Genomic DNA, 26,296 nt, shown 5'->3' on the forward strand with positions numbered 1-26,296 from the left:
CTACTCACTTGTTTCTCTTCCAGTCTGGCTCTTCTGTCTGCTGACCCATCTCTTTGGATTTGAATGACGTTCTCTGGTGAGTCTGAGGAAACACCATATAAAGCAATTACTAACAAGCCTGATGTGAAACCCCCTCCGCTCCCTTTTTGTAGGGAGAGGATAGAGTGGGGCCAAGTGCCCTTCAGCAAAAATGAATTTTCCAATTTCAGTTAGTTCTTCCATGAATAAATAAACAAATGAATAATTGAAAGGAGCAACATAAATAAATAACATCACAAACATTTGCCGGTACTCATAAGAATTCTACAGATAACTCAGGCTGCATGCTAATGATAAAAACAGTACATATAGCCTGTTGAGATGCATTATTCACTGCTCTGCTCGAACCAAAAATGAAATAAATAAAAATCGCTTGAACTCAAAACATCCTCCTAGCATTGAAGTGACAGGCCTATCCCATTTATAACACACAAGGACACCGTGAAAAACAAATTACTGACCATTCAGATGCAAAAGGGAATAAATAAATGAGCAAAGCGCTGGCAGTCATTGACAGGATCTCCAAAATTCAGCAACTCATACAAAAATACATACCTGGTGCTAGGAAAAGAAACACATGTACATTTTTAAGTCTTGCAGGAGGCATGGTGACAAGCGTATTTATCATGTTGAAAGGTTTGAGACTCTTACGACACACGGTGGCGATTACTAACATTAACGGTTCCATGCGCAGTTGGAAAAGGTTTTGTTTTCGTGAGGGAATTCCCCAGTGAATCTAAACAGCAGCGTATGAAACGATCCAATGCATTTGTGCTGCACAGAGAAGACACAAAATGTATAGACGTCATAACCAGGTGCGGTGATAAGAACAGGTGGAGCCTACGATAATAGCATGAGGCATCAATCGAGACCGACAGCAGCAGAAAGGTCTTTTTTTTGGAAGCTCTCTGACAAACACTGAATGCGCACAGTAAACTAAGTCCAAATCTAGACAGATCTCCATTTCCCAATTTAACACCCTCATAAATAAATGTCACTAGAAACAAGGGTAGACAATTTCTAACCTCATTGTATTAGAAGGAAGGACTGCACACATCTGCAAACACAGTGGGAAGTTGCCCTTTGTCCTCTGTGCTGCTTGTTTTCTACAAAGCTCATTATGGGATACTGTTAACATGCTTCCTAAGCACAAAATGTTAATTAAAAACACAGGGCTAATATGCATTTTAACGCCTCGCTTTTGAACGCCATGAAAAAACCTAATTTCCTCTGTGGTTATGCTGATTGCGGCGCTGAAGTTAATTAGAACCCTGTGATCCGATGTGATGAGGGGGTGACTGAATGGTAAGTTGCCACGACTGCCGTCACCCCGAGCCCACCCATCACTACTGCAGTAGACGAGGCCACCTCATTCGGAATGGAGGTCCCGCCCTACTCCTGCTGTCTCCTTTTCGATTCCTCTCCCTATCTTCATCTCTGTCTCTTACTTAGTCCCGCATTGATAATAGATCACCAGCCGAAGGCTTTCTCCTCCTGCGGACCCACTTTCTGGATGGCCTGACAGCTTCTCAACCTCCATTTTAATCCCGCAGCTCTCTTATCACACAGATATCCGAGATCCATCTTCAGGTGATAGGTGACAGAAAGAAGACATTGTTGCTCCAGTGTATAATTTCACCTCGGTCTAAAAAATACAAAGGCATATATAAATCTTACATTTAACCTTCAAGGACTCAAATATTGAATGTTTTTCCTCCCTGCGTCACAAATGAAAAGAGCTGATCCACGTCTTGTGTGCAGAATGTGTGGCATAGGTACAACTGCTCTTGAGGCAGGGACTTTTGTTTTCTCTCAAAAGGAGGAGGTCAACAGTTCAAGGCATGAATTTCCAAAGATCTGCCAGCCTCTTTTTGCTTTCTTCTTTGAGCTCAATCAAAAGAAAGGATGAACTAAAGCCAAAGGTACACTTGTATGTAATGGCAAACCCTTCCCTTTCCAGTGAAAATGGGTTGTGTGGATATACGAGTAGTCACATATACTGTATGTGCATGAGCCTTTGGTCAAAAGGAAGGCCAACGACCTCTCTTTGGAGCTCTTGCCTCATATCCTGCAGAAATGTCTTCGGCCTGTGTCTGTGCACCTGTAGCTCAGAAATCGGTTTATCGTTCTGCCTCTTCACCTCTTCCTGATCAGCACTCAGACAGGAAAGAGGGAGCAGAGGCGAGGCGTACAGAGGATTACAGATGCCTGTTTTTAAAGGTGTCAGCACACCTTACTTTTGCATAATACATATAACACCTCACAGATGAGCCATTAGCAGGTGACAGCAAAAGACACTGGCAATAAGCTGACGAGATACAGCTGCAGCAGACACACAAACACCATTCCCTCTACTTTTACTGCCGGATGAGAAGATGGGATTGTCCCTGTGGGGCAGACGTGTGTGTGTGGCTGCATTTGAAACCACTTATTATGGACTGAAAAAAAACTGCCTGAAAGCACAAAAAACAAAGTGCTTGAGAGAAAGAAAAAGAATGGAGAGATGAACATAGAGAGGGAGGCAGACAAAAAATGAGTAACGTAGAACCAACACACCCTCCTGCACTTCTAGACACTGATTTATAATTTTAATATCTCTAATTTCCACAGCAGCACCCATTTTCTAAATGTCATTTTCCAATTTATGTCAAAGCGTGTGACTATTTTTCTTAATACAGCTTATGACAAGCTCGGTAGCAAGGCGGATGTGCAATTCAGATGGAGTGTTTTACAGGCACAGCAGCAGACACACTGGGGTGTTTGTGTGTTTATCCTTATCAGTGTCTGCTCAGTATTTTGGAGGAGAAGGACTGGTGGCATCACACACAGGGAAAACATGCGCCCTCAGGGAACAAAATCCTAATTTGGGCATAAATCTAATAATTACAGTTATCATAATAAGAATTATGATGGTGGCAATGATAATGTATTAAAATATGCATTAACATTAAGAGCTTGAAATGGAATGCGGGTCGGCTTCATGGCCATTACATGAATATTTATGCTAATTAAAACAGAACCTCCTTTTTTATGTATCACTCTATCTTGCTTTAATGGAAAGGGTTGGACACAGTCATGAGCCAGATGGACTAGAACACACTTCTGGTTGCTTTACCTTATGTGGCGCACTGAGGAGCTCTTCCACTTGTACAGGTTGCGTTGCTGGCTTCCATATACTCCGTGTCCCCTGTGAGAGTGGACATAAAACATTGTAAATAAAAGAAGCATCTAAATGCACTTTAATCATTACTTCTTTTTTTCTGGGAACTATGGGACTACCATAAATATATATTAAAGTACATGAGCATGTATTAACAGTAACATTTTATACCATATTGAGCGACTAACAGTCGCCAACAGAACCAAAATATCTTTGGAGGCCTTTAAAGTAAAGAACCCCGACCATCTATGTTATTTACTTAGTTAAAGTACAGTTTGATTCTCTCCACAGCACAGTGAATCCTTTGTGTTCTTTCCTTATTCTATAATGAATATTGGTTTATGCTTTTTTTTACCGTGTGAGTCACCTTTTTAATCAAGAAAAAGTCTGTAACACAAAGACAAGGTCAACAGCGTTTATCTCCAGCAATCTTAGTTTCTCTTTAAGACAGTTAGGGGCGATCACCTTAACAAAAAGATTAAAAGATTAAATATTAAGATATCTGGTGAACTCTAGAGATTTAAATTGGGTTATGGGAGATACCGCACCAATTTAAACACCCTTTTAACACAAACAAATAACTGGAGTTGGTTATTTAAAGAACCGTATAAATCACTTTCCATGTTTTATCACAATGACTTTAAAGAACTACTGACCTTTTTTAAAAGCATTGAATACTTTTTAGATTGACTTCCTTCTTTATGCTGCAGGCACCCATTGATTCCAGTTCATGCAACTGTGGTTACAAAAATCTATTTGCAAACACTTGAAACTTGCCTGCGATAGGTTATCTATTACAATGTTGTAATGAAGCTGCAAGCAGGGAGGGTTTTCAAAGGGTCCTGGCTTGCATACTAAGGGGATTGTGGAGAAACGCAGACCTCTGAGACTAAACAGTTAGTTGCCGAGCAAGAACCATTCAAAGCGAGAAAGATCAAAAAATCAAATGATCCTTTTTAGACAATATTGTCTCTCAGTTTCTCCTGTAAGTTTGAGGATAAGCAAATAATGATGTACAGTAAATGGTATAAGCGTAAAAGCAAGTGGGTCGGCAGTAAAGTTAAGTTCACTTTACATTAATGTGATAAGAGGTAAGAATTAAACCATTATGTTCCACGTAGTCATTGAACTGATGACCAGCTACTGTAGCCCAGGTAGGCCAAATTTATAATGGCATAGATGTGTCTCCCACTATAAAAGTTGCACTCTGGCTACCAACATGCTCCAAAAACCATTAACAACCACTGGGGTCTAAGTGACAGAGTGAGACCTGTATATGGCAGTGTTGTTAACCAGTCTCACCTCTATTCTTTCTCTCCCCTGTGAGCCAAACACAGATCGACTCTCTGAGTGGCGGCCCGCCAGCTCCCATGTTCCCTCCTAATGAAAAAAAAGGGTAAAAATAACAGGAACAAGTTGTCGGAAATAAAATTTCAATTCATCCAGTCCCTTTATACACTGGTGCAAGAGCCTGTCGTTGAGAGGGAGGGATCAATAGTGTTTAGACAGCGGGGCAGATTTTCTAAGCGCAGGATCAATAGGAAGGAGAGAGGAAACTATACCCTGGCTTTTCTTTGGCTGTTGTAGTAAATACGAACAAATCAGTGGCCTAAGGCAAAATGGATTGACCAGCTGTTTCCGAGTTGTGTGTTGTAAATAAAGATCCATTCTAAGGTGTGGAACTCGGGCCCAGAGCCACTGTTCAGGTTGGCCGGGCATTTGCTGTGCTGGTTCACGCAAGTGTCAGGGGGGGAGGAAGGTAAGGCAACGGAGGCGTACAGAGGGCAAAGGACAGAGATGGACAGTGTCTGTCCCCTGGATTTTGGTAATTTGGTTAATTATATAAAAAGTATACATGTAATTTTTCATACAAGACACAATTATCTTGTAGACTGTTGTTCTTTGTTTTTCTATTTATAGTAGGTTTGAGCTCCTGGCATGTATTGAGCTGGAGCTTAATCAATTGTTGTGACAATGATCATATTAAAGACCAGCTTTGCCACAATTAAATGTGTACTGTGGCAACCCGGGGGATGTGTAGGCAAGATTCCAGAATAAAATCACAGAGACATTAATTGATGAATAATTAAATGTTGGCAATACAACAAAAGGTTCTTCCCGGTCAGGGTCTTAGCTCACTTCTCCAGAGCAGATGTTACCTCGGGTTCAAAGGGACTTCTCTCAAGCCATTTGAGAGGTCTTCGTTCTTCTCTCCTCCTCCGCTGGTTTCCCCCAAACTGCTGTTCCGTTAATCCTCTTCCTCCTGCTTCTCGGCCCTCTCCACGTATGTCCCTTCTGACCTGGCTGCTGGGCTGCAGGTGTGCCCCCATGCCAGGTGGCAATTGGTTGCAGCACCTGCACTGGGTAGAACACACCCTCTATTACCTCCCCCAACCTGAACCTCTGGATCCACCTCCTGGGCCGCATTGCCCCCCCGTTCGCCACAATACACACATGCATTCCTCATACAATAAAATAAATGAATTATATTAAATACTTGTTTTTTTAACAAGCTTATTTGAGAAATGAACAAGAGGCCAGAAACTTTTTAGCTGACTAAAATAAATGTTTTATGAAGGATAACACTGGTTTGTATTGTAAGGCGGTGCGGCAGGTTAAATATTTCCACCAATATACTGGGCTAATCACAGGGTACGGTCCTGACAGGATGACTGATGGTGTGCTTGCTTTGCCTCACCTCTGGACTTATTAAAGAAAAACACCACAGGCCACGCTTTCACAGAACTCATTGGTCAACCACTGTTGTGAATTTGATGGGTGAAATTCATCACTAAAAACTCACTCGCAAACAAAACACGCACACGCAAACACCAAGCGACACAAGATCCTCTGGTCATTATGAATTGCTTCCAAGCTCAGTGAGAAGACACTGTGACTGCGTGCCAAAAGGCATGGCTGTTTATTCTCGCTGCAGGGTTGACAAGAAAAAAAGAGAAGGACGAGAAGACCCTTAGGTTTTAATGTGCTCTCCAACACCGTCTGTGGCTGAGGAAAAAGCAGACGTGTGACTGAAACCCCTTTCCTCTAAAACGTTGGCTCCTGCTCGCAAGTCACAGTTGAAAGAGCTACCTGTCATTACATTTGGGCTCCCTTAATATAATAGCACTGTCTCTTGTTGTCTGTCTCTGTGCATTGGGCCAGTAAAACCTGCAGTTTGGTGTAAACAATAAAAACAGATCTATTGTACAATTCGCAGTCACATAGCACATAGCAGCACTCTACGCAGAGCAGCCAGACATGCCGCACACCTTGTTTGAGAGCAATCTTGCGATGCAAGTGAGGCTTTGCGTGCGCGTGTGTGTGTGTGTGTGTTTGTAAATGCCGCCTCTCACTGATTAAGGTGACCTAAGGTGCACTTTCCGGATCGCAGGGGGAGCAGCAGAGGTTAGGGCACAACTCATTGGCTTCCTGAACACATTACCATAATGATGCCATTCCTCACGCCTCCATTTCAACACATTTAGAGATGGAGCAGTTACAACGTCCACTAAGACATTCAAATGACTCCCCAAGCTATTTGCCCACTGCTCGAGCACAAAAGAGTGGCTGGAATTAAGTGCGACAAGGCCGACTCATTCTCCTTTCCAAACAGACCAAACACATAGACAAAGTTCTCATCCAGGAATGGTCATTCATTTCTTTTATTTCAGCTTCTTTGCTTTTCGTCTATCCTCTGCTTGTTATCAGGATGGAAGATGGTTTCTCTTTTAACATATCAAAGTGTTCATTAGGACACACCGTGGGGCCAACTCTGAAGGTATCTTGTTCTCCGGTTTCTGGCACCTGATCAAACCTCACCTACTCGACTAGGGGTTTGAATAATGTTTGTGATCATTAACACTATGTCTGCTTCTTGAGGAGGAGTTTGCTTCCTACACATCTTATATATTGGTGCACCTCAGTCTAAGCAGCTGTTTTTATGCTGTGAACATTTGTGCAACTCCAACAGCAACCTAGATCGTTAAAAACTCAAGACTTTAACTACCTTCTAGAAGACACAAGGTCCTTCAACGCTATTAACTCACATTGTTTAAGACGTCTGACCTGCTCGTCAGCTTTTCTACCTACGCGCCATTCCCGTGTGCCGATGAGCTGCACATCTCCGTGCGTGGCCCTTAATGTGGTCAACTCCCCGCGGACTGTTTGTTCCATATTCTGGCCTGTGTAAGCGGTTTTCCCCGTTTCGAGGTATTTAGGTTGTTCTTGGGAGGAGACAAGGGCTATTGAAAGTGTTTATGTTCCTGGCTTGTACAGAGGCTTCTAATGTGCAACACAGGGCACTTCAGCATTCAAACGCCTGGGGCTACACTCTAAGTGGTCTTCACTTTGAAAACACAGGTGCCCTCCAGGGGTTGATGAGTGGTGGTTGTGTGCATGTGTATGTATGCATGGGGAGGCAGTAACCTGGGAGGGCAGATAAAGAAGCCACACTGTTCTGAGGCCCGTGCGAAGCTCTGAATAATATATCCATAGATCATGAGTCCGTGTCAGACTTTGATTCAGTGTGGTGGTCTTGCAGAAACCACTGTGGTATTATCTTTAATAATGCAAACTGGGATTAGGCGCTTACACTCTTCTGATAAATATGGGCAAATCAGTTACTTCCACTGACACACCCCCATCAGCACAACTATACCCATCATTGTGCTATGCTCTCTAAAGCAGGACCTAATAGTTTGCTTTTTATGTCCTTTATGTTCTATAGAAAAACATGGTGGAAAAGGTTTGTTTCAGAACACTGTGATATTTGAAAATCTAATGATGTTTGGAGGGAGCTCATGAATTAGAAAAAAAAGCTGCATTTCCCTGCTGCATAAGAAAATAACCACTACATATATAGCTTCAAATAATTACCACTTGACAAACACGCCATTCTATGGCCGGCTGTGACATGTAGCTGTCCTGCATGCAACTTGACTACACACATTTCTTTACTGGACCATGGTGGGAAGATAATGAAAGAAAATAGGAGTTTGTTTTGAGTTTCACAGAGGTTATGATGTCAGTGAGTGCAGCTGGAAAGGCCTCATGGCTATTTTAAAGGCTGTAGACCTCTTAGTAGATCTCAGCTGGTCTTCATGCCAGTAACCTTGATAATGAGGAGCAGCTGGCACGACAGTCATTAGGCTTCGCTATCTCCACCTTCAGAAACCATCTTTTATTTCCATAAAACCTTTTATCCATTTTTTTTCTGAGCTGCTACACCGGCGAGGGCCATTAATGACTACAGCTGTAAAGCAAATGTCATTATATAGCTTTTCTTATCAATACTTCTAAAAACAACATCAATGGAAACAGAGGCAGAGCAGATATAATATATACCATGGTAGTGTCACAATCTTGTAGGTCTAATTAAGATGAGTTCCACAGAAAAGCTGCATGAGAGGAGAGAGTAGAGGGCGACCCAATTAAAACCAAATCGAAACTCGGCTCATGCACACAATGAGCGGCAACCTGTGAAAACAAGGATAACAAGCTGTGTTAGTCCCTAAAAAGCCTTGTTGCCGCATTAATATTCTAGGCTAACGAAAGCCCCCCCCCATTTCCATACACCGTTATATTCACCAATTTTTCTTATTATGATTTTTATTCTTTTCTGTATATTTGTAGAACATTTCAGAGCCAATTATCACAACAACAGGTGAAATGGGATTGTGCTGAAAAGAAATGAAAAATTGACGTGGCGATAAAGCCAAAGAATCAGCCTGTATGTGTGATCATGTGACCAATATCTGGATGAAATGCTGCTATCCACCAAAGGACATTTAACCTAAATCGCTGACTGCAATCATAGGCCAATCCAGCTGAATTAATTTGCTATTTCTGTCTGGCTGCGTGTCTGGTGCTGCAGCTATAGCCAAACACAGGGCATCCTCAACCCCTCTCTTCCTAATGACAAGCCCGGAGAGCTGTGCACAGTGCTACAGGCGGGCTGCACAGAATGTACACAAAACTTCCATTAAGAGGAGATATCTAGGAGAAGTGGACCCGAAGCAGGGCAATATAGAATCAGATACATCAAAGAAGCAGGGGAACCTTTCAATGTGATGGAGGTAGGTTGACGTAAAAAGTATCATTGCAAAACAATGCTGTGAAGAGTATCTTTTGTCAGTGACAAGTCTAAAATGTTTGGATCTTCGTGCAGTTTAACAGTGCACCACTGTACCTACCAGTGCTTTATGAAGAACGTCTCACTTTATGATCCCCCTTAATAAGAGTACAGTATACATGGATTCATAATTGAGAATGTGTAAAATTGAATAGGAAATTAAATGACTTGGATCAAAAGTTAATTAAGAAACACCTTCCATGAATAAATTATCTTACATTGTGAGGGCTTCAAAAAAACTGACTGAGCTAGTCAACTGCAGACTGAAACAAATCCACTTTAGATAGGAACACGAAAGTGGTCTTTCAGTCTTTGTATTGGTCCTGATCAGAATGCATAGGCTGCTTGAGGATGTAATTAAAAGCAGTGCTTGAAGTGTGACAGCACTTAAAACTTAGTGGTACCTTTTACATTTGACTCTTTGCCGTACATTCACTTTTTCTTTCACACTCCTCACAAGCTGCTACTGTTTTCTGCCCTCTACATATTAGGTTGACTGGGCAATTCATAATGACAATGTTTTTCTCTGCCTCTGTGTGAGAACGAGGTCGCTGAAATGATTGGTGCAATGTACACGTCCTTTTATAGAAAAAAATAGAATGAAACATTATTATTATTAACATATTTCTGAATCATCACTTTTGATTTACAGCATACAATTTTACAGAGTTAACATTTAAATTAAATGTTCAGAGAAAAGATATGATAAGTGTAGCATGAATAATACAATAGGTGTTTAACTATATACTGTACTTACAGAAAATATAATGATCAAAAAGTAAAATAGCGTAGCAACATTATAACCTGAAATGTTTGCGGTGGAGGACCACACAAGCTATACTTTAGTCACTAAAGAAATGAAGGATATAATGATGATCAGGTCAATACTCTTAAACGACTACTTACGAACGTTGAATGGATAAATTACTGAATAAAAAAAAGTAAAATGCAATGTACAGCAGGGCACATGTGCCACTTACAATAATGGAGTAAAGCATGAGGACCAAAGTTATACAAATAAATAAAGAAGCTCAAACGAATGGGAAAGTCATCCTACCAGTGCAATTACGGATGTAATCAGAGGTTTCTGCGTTAAGGTACAGCTCTCCTATCGCGTTCTCATTTGCATCATAACAGTATGCAATATTAATTTCCGAGTTTACTGCTTATTGGAAGTGCGAAGTATGAAAAGCCATTAAGGCCCCAAATAGAAAAGCAATTTGCTGTCACGTGGATTCTCTCTATTAAAAAGAAAAATCTTGTTAACCATTTGGAATTAGAGTCATTTGGCAAAAGGCATTCTGCCGCACTCCAGTAAAATAAGTAATTATGCTTCTCTTCCTTCTATTTCTCTCTTTCTATCATTTGCACAGGCAAAGTAGGGAGTGGTGGATGGGGAGAGCGAATGGATGCAAAGGTAATTAGAGTTGTTGGCTATCTGTTTTGTTAATGTGGGGATCAGCCCAGCGGAGCTCTGGAGGCAAAAGCAAGATGAGAAAAACATCCATTTTTCTGTCTGTCTAGCAGCCCCAAGGCTCACTCCGATCTGGCCCGTACATCACCTATTCCATTCCCGTAATCTACAAGCTAAAACAGTAAACTCTCCATATGGAAAAACTCAAACTGACTATTCCTTTGAGCTTATCTACGTATCATTCAGGTTCCAACCAAGTAAAATCTCATTAATACTGCTCAGTTTAAATTAAACCATCTCTGCAGGCCCTGATGTCATCACAGCATTCACTCAGTTCTTGCCATTTACTAGCTTGATAAAAATGTATGCATTTAATGTGGTCCAATGAATAAAAATTGTAGACACATATTCCTCTGTATAGTATAGTTATATGAAAGAAAAACACAAAATTCACATCTCGTCATTAAGAGTGAAGTCTTGCTATGAACCGTTTTCCCGGCTCCCCTCACTCCAGCATAGGATTGAAGGCCCCCCCCAAAAAAGTGTGATTTATGGGGTGGCGTGTATGTCCTCTTAGGTGTTTTATGGTTGGACCCGCAGGGCCTGTTTAGGAAGCACTGCGTGCACCGTCCTGACCACAGGTATTGATCGTCAGGAATGGCCATGGCGTGGCTGACTAGCTTAAGCCCTGCATGTGGCCTCACAGGGAGATGGAAATGAAGCCTGTGTGTCTAATGATCTGTGTATGAGCAGGGAAAGGAGGCTACAGAGACCAAGAGGAGAAGAAATTAAATCATTCCTTTGCTCTTTCAGGAGAGGCACTGCAGCCGCCATGCTTGGCTGCTTAATGTGGGATCTGTTTTTGAGAGGAAAATTAAAAAGAGAGAGAGAGCGTGAGAGCAAGATCAGTGGAGAGAGAGAGATAAATGGCTGGATGTGCAGGCGGTAAATGAGAGCATCCTGATGCACAGCGCTGTGTGCGGATGTCCCTAATGGGGTAGGCTGATGTGAGCTGTCTGGTAGCTGACCACCACGGTTGCTTCTCCTTCCTGCCTTCCCCACACCAGACCCTTCCAGCGCGGAGACGCTCCTTGCTAATTGGCAGAAAACGATGGTGCATAACAAGTACAGAAGAGACATTGGTCTAATTTGAAAGGGGGTGAAACGATGGATGAAATGCTTCTAATCATTTTAGGCATTTTCTTGTCCGTGAGGCACAGACTGTGGCTTTCTTTCCCACCTCCAGAGAACCTTGAGTCAAGACACCCAGGGAGACGACTGTAGCAGCAGCCGGAATGCGAATCCACACAAGCTATAAAAACAAAAGCGAGCATTAACACCTTACCCAGGTCGGTCAGTCAGCAAACAGCCAGACTTTGGAAACTGTACTACATTTTTACTTAACTGTGAAATTATTAGTTACCAAAGAGAACAAAAAACATGTCCTATTCAATTCCACAGTGAATTCAACTTTTATTCATGGGCTGATATTTGTGAGTAGTCTACAAGATGTGCGAATTGGACAATCATTTTGTGTGAAAATCACTGGAAGAATGGGCGTAGTTCAAGAAAAGAGTGACACGTCCTCTACAACAGCTGAATGAACCAGCTTAAATAGAAGTGATGGTGGGTGTGAAGATGCCAATCACTGAGAACAACGAAGATTGTCTTGTATTGTTTTCACAGGGAGAATGAGGCACAGAGAACCTTCTGCTACACATCATGAAACAGTCTGTTCCAAAAGAATTGAAAATGGTAATTTACTTCAGAAGAAACATTTACTTTGACACGCGCAGACTGCTAAAAATATCTCTGGGTATAAAGACCTAGCAAGGACCGGATCTTTACGGCTGCACAAGACCTTTTCCATGACCCCATTTTAAAAGCTTCTCACCTCCACTCCACAGGGGTGAGTGCATGTTCATTTCACCTCACTGGCCTCATCAATGTAGCCCTCTGCCGTCATTAAGACGTTTGCTGTAAAATTAATTGAAAGACAGATTAAAAATAAATTAAGAAAAATGCGTTGCAGGATGCCTACGCGCACTTCATAAATCAGAGGCAAAGCCAGGAGCTGGCTCCCCATAATTAACTGCAGACTATTTATTTTATCCTGACGGTATAAATTAGAATCCAGACGCACAGATTATATTAGGGCTGTCTGCCATGCGGAACTGCTGAGGGGTGTGCAGAATATTTTAGGGATACAAACAGGAGAACAGAGAAAGAAAGGCAGAGACAGATAGTATGTAGAAGGGCAAATAATACTTAAATGCATACAAAGCAGAGAGACAACAATTGTGTCTCATGGAGAAAGCATTTACTCAGGCAGTGCATAAAGAAACAATAAAGAAAGTAATTAACAGTAAAAAATCAAGAGCATGATTAGAAGAAACAGCAAATGCCTGATTACATGAACCTTTTTTCAATCGACTCCTCGACGGTTAGAACAGGATACCAGTTCAACTGCAGGTTAAACCAGCGCTGTTTCTATACACTAGGCCTGAGAGCAGTAATAGAGCTGGTGACATAACACTGCCCAGGAAATCTCCCCTTATTTTCTCCTGAAGCACTCTGCTCTCCTGCTGTATCACAACCTGGCTGCTTCACATGCAAATGTAGCGTAGACCTCAGACAGCCCCTCACAGACACATTCATACCTCGCAGTCTCTCTCTTGCTATCTGTGCATCACTCTCTCTGAGCTTCAGTCAATGCTGGCCACACACTGCCTCCTCGTGGGCACAGTGCCCGGGCTGGCACCGAGCCAGACCCGCTGTGCCACACTGGACTGGCGAATCGCTCCTTCCCACTCCACACTCCAGATTCCTTGTGCATCCGTTCAGAACAGAATGCCCGTGGGCCTCTCCTCCTCTTTTCTCTCTCTCTATTCTGCACCACAGCTGAGATCCACGCTTTGAAAGTATGCCCTGCAACCAACCGGGGAAAAATAATGCTATCATGACTACCGCCGGGGAACAAATAAAGCACTCACACATTTGAATGCTTGGTTATTATGCAATCACACTGAAGGCAAAACAGAGTTATCTATGAACAGTGTTACATCAAGGCGCTGTACCAGGTATCAGGTGCATGGTGGGGGAGCATGAACCAGCACCGTAAGCCCCGAGATGCATTCAATTTTGTACTTTTCCATGAATCAACAGAAAAAGAAGGAATTTGAGCCTCCCTGTTGGCAGTCGTTACACTGACAGATATGACAATATAATATTGGACTGCCAGCAGACTCAAAGTCGTTTCTTCACAGAAGATATAATGTGATATGATATGCAATGGGACCCACAGCCAGTCTGTATATAGAAGCTGCACCATACTAAAGATCACAAACAAAACCACCACAGTAAATATTTTGAGTTGTCTTTATACAAGATGTTTGTACATGTGAATACTGTATAGCAATACATAAAGATAATGCAGACGAACATCAGAAATAATTTATATCCACACAGTGGTGTGTAAATTGGCAAATGTACTTGAATTTAGCAATGTAGTAGTAGTAGTAGTACTGCATTGCAAAAGTCTTTTACAGCAAGACAGCTTAAACCTCAAATACTCACTGACACTCACGCACACTGGATCATTTTTTACATCACTTCTGCAGTAGACTCCCTGAATCTGTTATAGTTGTAGCCTCAGAATTTCCAGTTCTTATTTCCTGCTCCTTTTGGATATTTTTCAACTCGTCCAAAGTGAGAGCGGAGGAAATGCTAGGATTTGAGGTCAGCCGTGGTGAAAATAGAAAAATCAGGTCTTGTATCTTGTTCCTTTGCGATTATTGGTTTTGCAGGTCTGTGTCCTACGATGCTTCACAGAGTAAGTCATCTTGTATTCTGCGCCACTCTTAGAAAATAACCCATTTCAATGATACTGATGACTACAATGTACATTTCAGCCAGACATTTGTGTGTTTGTGCATCTTATGTATTTGCATCGGATCTTCAATCATGCCTGGCTTTTTTGCTACCAGACTACCAGCGGTCAATATGGAGAGGCAGACGGAAGGTGGTGAACAACTCGAGCGGTTGATGGATGTATGCCTGCCTTTGTGCCAATTGTGTCAGGGGTATTATAAGCACAAAGACCAAATGAGGGCCCTGTCCAAACACCTGGTCAGTTATAAAATTGCTATCCATTCAAAATGTTTGTAATACAGCAATATACACATACACAACCAAAACTTTACCCAATCTGTGTTAGCCATGCCTACACCCTAAAATACCAAGAAGGTTTTTAACACTCACAGCACGAAAAACAACCGGTCTGCCTCAGATGTGTAATTTTGTATCCCCGGTGAGTAAAAAGGCTCGGAGGCGAGTGCATACGCAGCAGTCATGTTTGTTAAGATACATGGCTAGAACTGCCCTTTTTTTCTCAAGCACCGGAAAAAACACTAAATCACCGGCAAGGAAAATAAAATATATACTTATTACATTCTGCACACTGCATATATTCACCTTCTTAACATATTGCACAGACACAGTGCAAATGTGCAGTGCTGCACACGGGTAAAAACATGCCATGAAAAATGACAACAGGGAGGGGTAACTGCGGTCCTGGAATATAATGGTGCGGTGGAGCAGAGGAGAAATAATCATACCTAGTGTTGGGGGATGAGGGGAGAGGGGAGGAGCGAGGGGAAGATGAGTCTGTGCCCTGTAGCAGGGAAATGGGGCCCCACTGCTCTGCTGCTGGCTACCTGATTCCCCAATAACGCTGCACAAGAGCTCGCTTTAGCAAGGGGCAACAGCAGGCAGCATCTGTACTCGAGAAATACATTCCCATGACACTCCACAGCCACAGGAGACACATACAGATGCTGCAATATTGGACCATTCATATTATAGTAGACAATGCAATGCTAGTTACAATCAGCTGAGGCTAGATTAACCCCTGCAAATAATACATTTGAACTGCAAAGGAAATCATCACACACATTTAAGCAATGACACTGATAAACCAGCTGTCCTCCATCCTTCAAAGAATTCTGATCAGAGCTTAAATCAGCCTGCAGTTCCTTCAGTGGCCGTTGGGTGTCTCTCTTTCACTTCGCATGGCTGAGGCTCTCATCCTCACCAAGCTGAGCTTCTCTGCTCCTGAACTGCCATCAACACATAATATATACACCATCATTTGAAAATGGCAGCTTTTTGAAAATTCACCTTGATTATCAGACATTAAAAGTGACTTCTCCAGAGCTGAGTGTCTGGCTAGGGGGATGGCTGCAGACAGCAGAACAATGCAGCAGGCTTGATATTAATGCCTGGCTGGGGTGTGCAGGGAGGAGAGAGGAGCCAGCCCTTTGTTCTCTCCTACAGCCAATTATTTTTTACGTGTGCTTCTTTTCACAACAACAAGAGAGGATTTCATTTTAATGCACTCTGGGAAGAAAAAAAAAACCTACGGTATTCTTTAACCGAGATGGGTAGTAGAATCTGCGGTTAAGTATATATGCATCTCTGTATGAGGCACAGACAGATGACAGGGGCAACAAGAATGACATCAACACAAACACACCCAGCAGCATGAATCTTCTCATGCAAAATGCTAAAACACATTCTGTCTCACTCCCAAAGCAAAGCCAAAGTGCACACAGCCCTACCTTTCTGAATGAGAAAAGAGACACCAAAAATAAAAAATCTGTTATTTCATTAAAGCATTATGGTGCAGTGGGAAGGTGCACATTAATATGTGTATACCAAAGACATGATAAGAAAAGCACACTGTAAAAATAGCCAGGATTCCAGATCAAATGGCATAAAAAAAATAAAACCTTGAGATGGCTGTTGATAGGTATGTGGCCAAATATTTTTCTAATTGGTAGGACACTTTATCTTGCTGTCAGATATGCAGTAAAAAGCGATGCTGTTCCCAGAAGGAGAGCAGCACAGCTTGCCGGCCTTTTATTAGAGCTGGAGCTCTGATATATGCGTCTGCTCTAGGCTTTCATCAAGAACCAGCACCATAAACCCACACAAAGAACCCTCACAATCTAACCACCCTGAAAAAACACCGTTGGACAATTCATCTACTTTATAAAAAATGCAATCAGCATACAGTAAACAGAAAATGACTGCCAAAGAAAGTTTTCTAAAACAAGCTGATGATCCAAACACTAACCGGGGCTTTGGTTTACGGGTTAACGCAATGGTCATAAATCGTAAAATTACACCACACAGAAGTATTCAAATCCAGAAACAACACAGCAGTGCCAACTAAATAAATGCCCCAATACAAACAGATAGTGTAAAAGGGTATTGAAGCAACTTGGCAGTGTAAAACGATTAAGTCACTAGAGAATAAGAAAGTATAAAAAACGGCATGCACAACAACCACTGCCGCAAAAACTCTTACATACGCAGTTCATGCGAAGCCAGTTTCTGCACACAGAGGCACTCCAAACTGACTCATGCAGACAGACTCACAGGCGCAGACAAAGGCAGTGAGAGTGATGGACGCATGCGCGTACAAACAAAAACATTCACACACACTCACAACACACGGCTAAATTCAATTTCGGTCCTGGGGCAGACAACTAAACTGCCTGTGTGCGGAACCTACTCTGCAGCACAGCAAAACCAATTCTCAGACGACGGCGAAATTAAAGGGCAGAATGCAGCCTGTTTATGGTGCACACTCTGTCCTCCTCTCAATCACTGGTTTTTATTAGCAATCATTTGGTGCTAAAAGTCATGTTCTTGGAAGGGGGCTGGCGTGATGACAGCAGCCGCTGGTCAGACAACACCACCTCGACACATAACACTCGCGATTATTTACACCGGCGGGTCTGCTAGAAGCTCAAATTAACCCCAAGATAACCACGGTTAGAAAGGGCCATGCTCAAATAAATCTTCTACTCCACGCTTTTATCTATATTGTTTCTTGAATAACCCTTTAAAATGAGACGTATAACTAAGCACATGGCAATGCTAATAAGCAGCTGCCTCAACAGAACATGTTTGCCAGTTTGTAAAAAAGCCCAGTAAACCAGGGGCTGAGCGCTACTGGATACAAACAATTAAATCAACAACAACATTCTGATCCTACAAAGGGAATAACAATGTGAACAAAATGCAATAATAACCTGAGACTTTATTGATCTGGTAGAGACCCACATATTGTAAAATCACTATTTGGATTCTGTTGGCTGAGGTGTGAGCAGTCAGAAGCACTGTACCTGCTGATTGAGGGAGCCATGTTGAACAACTGCATGTAGCAGCAGGAACGCGTAGCAATAAGTAGCTCCTGTGTTTTGCTTTTACAATGTTCATTTTCCATATTCTTACACTTTACGCATTTGCGGACAAAGCTTTTCACACGTTGCGTTGTAGTGGTATAAACATTTATGGGAAAATATATTTTCAATTTAGAAAGTCAGTACTTAGTTTAATTTAAAGGGCTGAATGAAAATGTTGTATAAAGGACAAAAACATGTTGGTGGTTGTTTATGCTGTTAATATGTTCACACATACTGTATATCTGCAAGATTCACATGCATGTGCTAGTTCCCCCGATTTGCCTGTATATTGTATCTCTGAGGCTGATTGCATCTTTTTCTACCTGTCTACCCTACAACCCCCACCCTGCTCTGCTCTTCTCTCCTCTGGTGTCTAGAATGGGCTGCAGGGATTAACCACTGACTGGAGACTGGAGATATATGCGTCATTAAAGCAGAGAGCACAGTGTTGCACAAGGAGAGAGACAATGTCAACAAATGTGACAAAGAGACAGAGGAGACAAATACCAGAAATTCACATGTTCCCTCACATACAAACAGGCACACAGACACATATGCATGGATGCAAAAACTAATGTATCGCCGCAAACTGGAGTTGAGAAACACAGGTCACTACTTTAGGTAAATAGTAACTATATTTGAATAACTAAACATTTCTAGGCATTGATTTAGGTTACATAGAGTATATCTGGAAACACCGATGGAACATAGTATATATAATATAATATATAATTTAAGTTTAATGGTTTTCATGACTTACTGTACGTGTAAGCCATATTCTTAGTATTATATAGGACTTCATCCTAATCTATTTCTAAATCACGTATTGTGCTAAAACACCTGTTAGTAAGCAATGGATCATAATCCAGATTAAGGGGTACACTACGCCAAGAGAATTCCAAACTAGAAAACCCCTGAGACACAAAGGAGCATTGATAACGGTACCATGGCCAAAGTACGTGATGAAAACACTCCACATACAGTATATCAGATTTTTTAATTTTGTATCCTCATTTTGAAATGAAGGACATCATTAGTGTCTTGTGTGGTTCCTTTCCTCAGGAAGAAAGCATTTACAAAAACAAATCTAGCAGGCCGGAAATGTAAGAAACTGGAAAACTATACAAAATAAATAGATACGAAAAGAAGTTGGGCATTTTGTTGCTCGCTGCTTTTCATCAATAAAGATAACATGGCTGTATGCTTGAGTTTCTGAACAATAAGATAGCAATGGCTGAAGCCACAAAAAGATTTTCAAAAAATACAACAGACATTTAGAAGTACGCAATGGTTCTCTAACATTTTCAAATATTCAGGCCCCGAGCCCCATGGTCAGTCATGACCATTGATATTTCAAGTGAATATCTGACCAGGTCCTTGTACACAAACCACTGGCAGAACCTCTGTGTCTGAGTGGCTTTAACAGATTATATCATTCATTCAAAACCGTGGCCATTTGTTGTGTAGCAATATTGTGAGTAAACCTGCATTTGCTAGTTACGCTGTAACTCTCTAATATTTGTTGGAATGCATTGAGATGCATTCCAAGTATTGTTCTTCGAATCTTTATTTCAACTTCTTCTATTTCTTCCGCGGCACCTTTCAACTCCTTCACACTTTCAGCTATTAAAACCGTTCAAATATTAAAATGTTCAGCTCCTTTCTGGCTTGAGGGCTATGACTTTTCAGCTTTCTACCTCTTATGCTTGAATTTATATAAATCAATAATCATTAATATTTTAACATGGTTTTCAAATGGAGTTTGCTTTCAAATCCTCCTAAACTTCTTCAACTTTCAGATTTTTCAGCTTCGCGAATCTTTCAGCTACAGACACCATTTCAACTCTCAAATGTTCACACAAGTCTCAACTATTTTATGAAAAAAACTGCTTCTTGATATCTATTGTACTTTTTTCATAATCACTGATTATGTTTCACTAGTTTTTCGCTCCGTTTCTGACTTTTACATGAGTGTGTATTGCGTCTGCTAGAGTGGAGAGCTCGCGGGCTAGAGGCTGAAGCAGCGCAGAAATCTGGTTAAAAAAGTATGGAACTTCTGTCCTTGCAGCCAAAGTATACACTCTAGAGGCTTCATTTCTTCAGATTAATGAGGGTATGGTTGTGCTGATTGGATTAATGTGTTCATGGAATCCCAGAGTTTTTTAGTTTTGGCGCAAGGAGTGTTTGAGTGACACAACCTCTGCCAAAAGCCCCATAGGCTCCAATACAAATCTGCCGACATATTTCTCACAAAAATCCACAAGGTACACGTTTTGTCAACGGCCATAGGAGCCGTATTTATTACCGGACAGACATAAAAACACATCCACGCGTTCGGTAGAGTCTTGGGTCTCATACAAACGCCGTATTTTTTAGATAGCTGTTATAGTTTTGCGCTGGTTCTCATTTGTGTGAGGTGTGGATTCTGTGTAACTTGCTGCCATGTCTCTGTCTTTTGCAGCAGATCGTTAATGATCACAGGTGCGCCGTTGTCGTGGTTACGAGCACTCACATGCTGCAGGATCTGTCTGTGGCTCACAGCTGCTCGCTCCTATGACCTGATTAGTGGAGTCACATGACGCAGCTATGCTTTCTGTCAACAGACCAATATGATAAAGACACTCGCCCCCCCTCCCCCCTCCACCCTGACCTCTTCTCACTGTTAATCACTCAGTCAGTCAGTATGTCTGTCTATTTCTCCTCTCTCTCTCTCCCTCTATCTCTTCCTCACCACCCCTCCCTTCCTCACCCTCTCACCCTCCCTCCCTCTATCTACACCCCCCCACCCCACCCAATCCAATAATTTCAAAATAAAAGCCCCATGGAGGGAATTTTTACTGTAATGTTTGTGATGAGGCCTATTAATTAAAAACTTCTTAGTTTGAATAACAAACATTCTGTCTCCCAACCCCCCCTCACCCAATTCCATCATTACAAACTAAAAGCCTCAATGATTATCTGTACCTTAACCATGAAGCGGTTTCGTTGAAATACGCATTGCTCTTTCAAATACTACTATAACCACTACGAATATTACTAGTACTTCTAGTAGAACTACAACTGATACTTCTACTACCATACTACTAGTATTTCTACTGCTATTAATACAACTACTACTAATGTTATTAAAAATACTACTATGGCTAATAGTATCAGTATTCCAGCTGTTTCTACTGCTATTGATACTAAACCGACTTCTACTGCTAGTACTAATACCCAAATTACAACTAACATTACTACAAACAATTTTAAACATCTCTTTATTCATCTCAGCTTTTGTTATTTCTGTACTTTTTAAAATTCATTTAAGCTCCTGCAACTTCTGTTTTGCAATATTTCACATTTATTTCAGCTGTTTTCATTTCTGCTTTTTCAGCAAATCTATTGAAATTCCTTTCAGCTTCTCCCATTTCTGTATTTTCAACTATTTCAAATTAATTTCAGCTTTTCTAATATCTTTTATTTCAGCAAATGTATTCAAATTCCCTTCAACTTTCTGTATTTTCAGCTATTTTCAAATATTCAGCAAATGTACTCAAATTCCCTTCAACTTTCTGTATTTTCAGCTATTTTTAAATATTCAGCAAATGTATTCAAATTCCCTTCAACTTTCTGTATTTTCAGCTATTTTTAAATATTCAGTGCAGCTTTCAGCTTTTTGCATTCCAACGCATTTTCAGCAGGAAATGCCTTTTCTAGTTTTATTTCTTTTCATTTTACTTTTTAAATCAGTCTTCCCTGGCAGTCTATGGGAGAGTCATTCTGAAAATGCAACCACTCCTTGTGAAGTAAGGTCAAGCGGGCTTGTGGAGGATCACGGTGCACATTGTGCCTTTTCTTGGCAGGCAAACAAATCCACCTTTGCTTTCCTAAACCTGTCCTAAAGGGAAACACGTTCTGGTGTCCCTCTAATGAGCTATGGACACCCCCGAGACATTTAGTCTGCAGCACAGTCCCATACCCGGGGTGCTGGTTCTCAAGTTGTCTTTTCTCACAATTACATGTTATTTTTTAGCAGAGCAACAAAGTTTCAGCACTGTGGACAGCTCCAGACAGGTCACGTGGTGCAATGCGAGAATCTTTCATTATCCCCTTCAATTTAACACTTTATCTTCAATTGTTGAACGCTTGAAGCTGATGAAAAAAGGGGAACAGATTTATGAACATATGGCTGTCATGTATTGCAAGTACAGATGTAGGAAGAGGCCCATTCCGGGAACAGGGTTTGCAAAAACAATCTTCACAGCTGCAGAATGCATGCAAAGATAAACCCACTGTATATTACTGAAAACATTCAGTGTGAAAAAAATTCTATGGCATGTACTCGATATGACAAGATACAGTCATACTTTGCAAAAGACAAACAACCAACACAACCTTAGAGGATGTTCTTTAAATGTTTTTTGAAGAGAATTTGTTCTTTCGATGCTGTAGTCAAAATTAATAATTACCTCACTCGTATTAATGCTCCAACACAGCAGACAAACCATAACGTAATAGTGAAATATAATGCACATGAGCTAGATGGGGATGAGACAATGAGTTAACGGTTACCATGTGGAATTTGGGTTATAAATAAATGGTGGGTAATTGTTACATTCGATGACCTGCTGGGGGAAAAGTAGCTTTCTTGAATCTTGTTGTTTGGGTCAGCAGTGGATAAAAGCATCAGCTAGATGTAATGTAGCGCTAAGGCAGCACTGAGAATGTTCCAGGCAACACAACAGAGCGAGTGCGACTGAGACAACACATTCAGGCTCTGACTGAACAACACAAACAGAGTCTGCCTAGACGCTTGGTAACAGGTGACACGATCAATCATCACAGTCACTGATTCAGATTGGTCAGTGTTATTTTCTCCAGTAAGGTTGCAAGCAGCATTTTTCTTCAAATGTCATCAATTGTCAGAATCCTGGGTTTGTCACTGTGTTTGTCATACAGAACATGTTTGTCTGGTAGCTCAGTGGAAAACCCTGCCCATGAGTATACTTTGTTTCCTTTCTGTGCATCACAAATGAAAGTAATTAGTTTGCCTTTTTTAGTACTTCTTAATACATGTATACATTTGAACCGTGCATCTACAAGTTGCATTATTCAAGATCAGATGGCACCAGAAAGTCTACATTTAAGTAATATGAAACCACGTAGGGATGGAAATATTTCAGATTTGGTGTTCAAATTACTATTCTGCTCAAAATGCATCAAAGGGATGAGCACATGAAGCATGATGAATCTGGGGCCTGCTGGAAAACCCCGGGCCTGGCAGGGAGCACCATACCTTACTCTGGAGCTCCTGGGCCTGCTGAGTCTGGCTCTGAAGCTGCTTTTGGTTTTGCTGCATGCGACTCTGTTCCTCCGGAGATCCAGACGACTCTCCTGCAGTTCAGGCAGCAACTGAGAGATCCTTTCTCCTGGATGTCCAGCTATTGAACCACAAAAGGAGGCAGGGCAGCAAGAGGAGAAAAATCAATCCAGTATACAGAGCCTATCCTCTCTGCGCAGCTAACCTGCTCACTCTCTAGCTGAGACAAAGATTCAACATGGTTCCCAATCCAAGAGCAGATACCCAGAAATAAAGCTGGCCACATTCTTGTCCCGTCAATGGCAGGCCTCATATCTATACAGCTTCCTTGTCAAACTGATTGGTTTTAATAATGATCGGCCTTAACTTCACCAAAGTGAGAACTTGAAACAAAAAATACATTATTGTGAAGGCTCGATGTAGTCTTTAATTAAAGCAAAGAAAACAAATACACATTGTTTTCTATGTCTAAAGTTATTGTCAATAAATAAGTCATTAAAAAAGGAAAATGGTAATTACAGAACAAAAATTGAAAACTAAACGTGACAGATCTATCAAAATACAGCACAAAAGGTTACAGAACATGCTATTCTACAAATATTTAAAATGAATGTTTTATATTTCAAAAACGGTAGTATTGAGGTAGTGACGGAAGGGGAATGAGCAGCAATCGTCGGGATAAACCTTGCAAAACTAGAAACAAACAGTTGCCAGCCCAGTACGTGAGCCAACAATAATAAACAGGCCACTAATTAATACTACTGTGCTGTGCTAAATCAGGGAAGAGGGGAAGGGACGGAGGGGGAGAGAGAGAGAGAGAGAGAGAGAGTCAAAGCCGGTGAGAGAGGAAGGAGGGAGCTCGGGAGAAAGGGAGGACAGCAAGAGAAGAGAAACAGACCTGGTTCACCTGGACGGAGCCTTTAATCCAGTATGCCCGATGCAGTGGCGTCCTTACAGAAGGAATTATAACCAGAGAAGATGGAGACCCGGACAGGAACAAAGCCTGATTTAACCATCGTCAAACAGGCTGGCAAACACTCGATGAAATAATATAACAAAAAACAAGAGTGAAAAAGAGTTATTTCCGTTCTTGCGCTGTTCAAGGCACAGTGTTATCTCCGTGTCCGTTTTGATTCTCGGAATGAGTCAAACAAAAGAGGCTGGCGGTCAATCCTGAATTAAAAACACAGATTATACAGAAATCCATTTCGCGGAATCACTTAAAACGTGTCTCATCCGTTAGCACTCTCTTTCTGTATGCGATCCACACCGATAACCCTGGTCTTGCTTTCTTTCCCTCACAATCGCTCCCTCTCTCTCTATTCTCCCCTCCTAAACTGATCAATACTTCATTTAAATCATGACATTAGCAGACTACTACTGGAAAAGAGGGCGAGAACAAACACAAACGAGCGTCTTATGTTACACAATATCTGACATTTAATGTCCTTGAATTGTGAGATTTCTCTAAAATAATCATGCAAATCAAAGAGAGAAATATAGGAAACCGTGCAGGAGCTGTACTGCTGTTTGGATTCGAGCTCCTGAGACCGACGATGATCAATACAGATTTAAATCCAGGCTACAGAGAGCTATCATAATATCTCATCAGAAAAAGGCAAACATGCTTTCCCAATTATTGTCTCAAATTACTAGTGCGAGGGAACAACAGTTGGATGCTGATAGAGGCATATTTCATATTTATTCAGCAGAATTTTTACTTTAGCACCTGAGCGCATAATTGCCTAATATATATGCACACTCACATTTTTATCTATTCACATAATTCACAATGAGCACAATCAATACTGGCCTCTCTGTACTCCGCACCAAGCTCATCAAGTGCGTCTGCATTGAATAAGCTGTTCAGAAAACCCCCAAACACCAGCCAATTTCCTGGCGCTCATTGAAATCGAGAGCGAACATAAGTGGCTAATCTTCCTGTTCGTCATTAAACCCGGATATTTACCTGAGACGCCTGAGAGTCACGGGCCTGGTGAGGTGAGCAGCTCTTCTCCTTGGAATATCAGGATGGTCTCATCCCACTGAGATGACTGAAAAAAAGCCAGTCGAGTCAGGTTTTTCTCCATTCCGAACATGGGTGAACAGTGGAGGACCGGAGGAATCAGAGAGGAGAGAGGGGCAGACGGTGAGCCCCGCACTAGGTGGGAAGTGGTGGATGTGGAGCTGAAGTCGATCACTCGGGGGAACATGCACTTACATATAGCCAGCCGCCAATGTCAACCAATGAGCAATTAGGCAGACAAGACTTAAGTTATTGATCGGGGGTTCAGGCTCTTTTCTCGGGGCTAGTTAGCCTGCTTGAGGTTGTGGCTGCTACAGCTGTGGACCGCACGACGAGAAAAGGCAGCACAAAAGGAAGTTGGAGGAAGGGCAGGGCAGTTCTTTCTCTCCTCAGGCCTTGAGCTTTTGAGTTGGGCTCTCAACATTATCATTTAGGCGATCGTTTGCACCTGAACACGCGGTGCATACAACAGGGATTTGTATGACTAACTGAACCTTCATACAAAAGCATCCTCTCGCAGAAAGAAAAGCATTTAGTAGAACGCAAACAAACAATAAAGTATGTGATGGAAAGCAACAATCTTGGAAACGCATCAAGGGCAGTATACGACGTGGGTTGGGACACCATTATCAGGTACGACCACAGTAATGGAGCAGTGCCGAGTGGTGAACGTGGGCTAGCCAGTGTGGGAGAGACTTCACATCTGTTCAGGAATAAAGTACTCCGCATTATCTTTACATGACAAATAGTTGTCGATGCTATATTTAATAGCTTCATATTATAAATGGATACTATACTGCAGCAATTCTGTGAATTGCTGGATGGCCAATTAATGCAAACCCTTTTTGCATTATTTAAGCTATTGACTTAGCTGCAGTCTCTGCTCCAAAGTAACAAAATAGGATGGAAAACACAGTATGGCTTATTGGAACAATGCACCCAGCTGGTTTGGCGTATTAGAGAATGTGAGCC

The 26,296-nt window shown here is 41.6% G+C and overlaps 1 protein-coding gene across 13 annotated transcripts in view; it reads right to left on the reverse strand.

The window, feature by feature from the left end:
- The window catches only part of LOC120831055 (uncharacterized), a 50,502-nt gene extending 25,150 nt beyond the window's left edge, over positions 1-25,352 (reverse strand). For 10 of the 13 annotated variants that reach the window (XM_078084807.1, XM_078084805.1, XM_078084803.1 and 7 more), the window contains exons 1-6: positions 24,197-24,861; positions 23,275-23,419; positions 5,359-5,559; positions 4,502-4,579; positions 3,155-3,226; positions 9-82 (exon numbers count right to left, since the gene is read on the reverse strand). In XM_078084807.1, coding sequence (XP_077940933.1) covers positions 9-82; positions 3,155-3,226; positions 4,502-4,579; positions 5,359-5,559; positions 23,275-23,337 — 488 coding nt within the window. In that variant the 5' untranslated portion in view covers positions 23,338-23,419; positions 24,197-24,861. Of the gene's footprint in view, positions 1-8; positions 83-3,154; positions 3,227-4,501; positions 4,580-5,358; positions 5,560-23,274; positions 23,420-24,196 lie in introns of all 13 variants that reach the window. The other 3 variants (XM_078084811.1, XM_078084810.1, XM_078084812.1) reach the window with 1 other exon arrangement.
- Between the last annotated feature and the right edge of the window lie 944 nt (positions 25,353-26,296).

The sequence above is a fragment of the Gasterosteus aculeatus genome, chromosome 12 (assembly GCF_964276395.1).
Source record: "Gasterosteus aculeatus chromosome 12, fGasAcu3.hap1.1, whole genome shotgun sequence".
NCBI lineage: Eukaryota > Metazoa > Chordata > Actinopteri > Perciformes > Gasterosteidae > Gasterosteus > Gasterosteus aculeatus.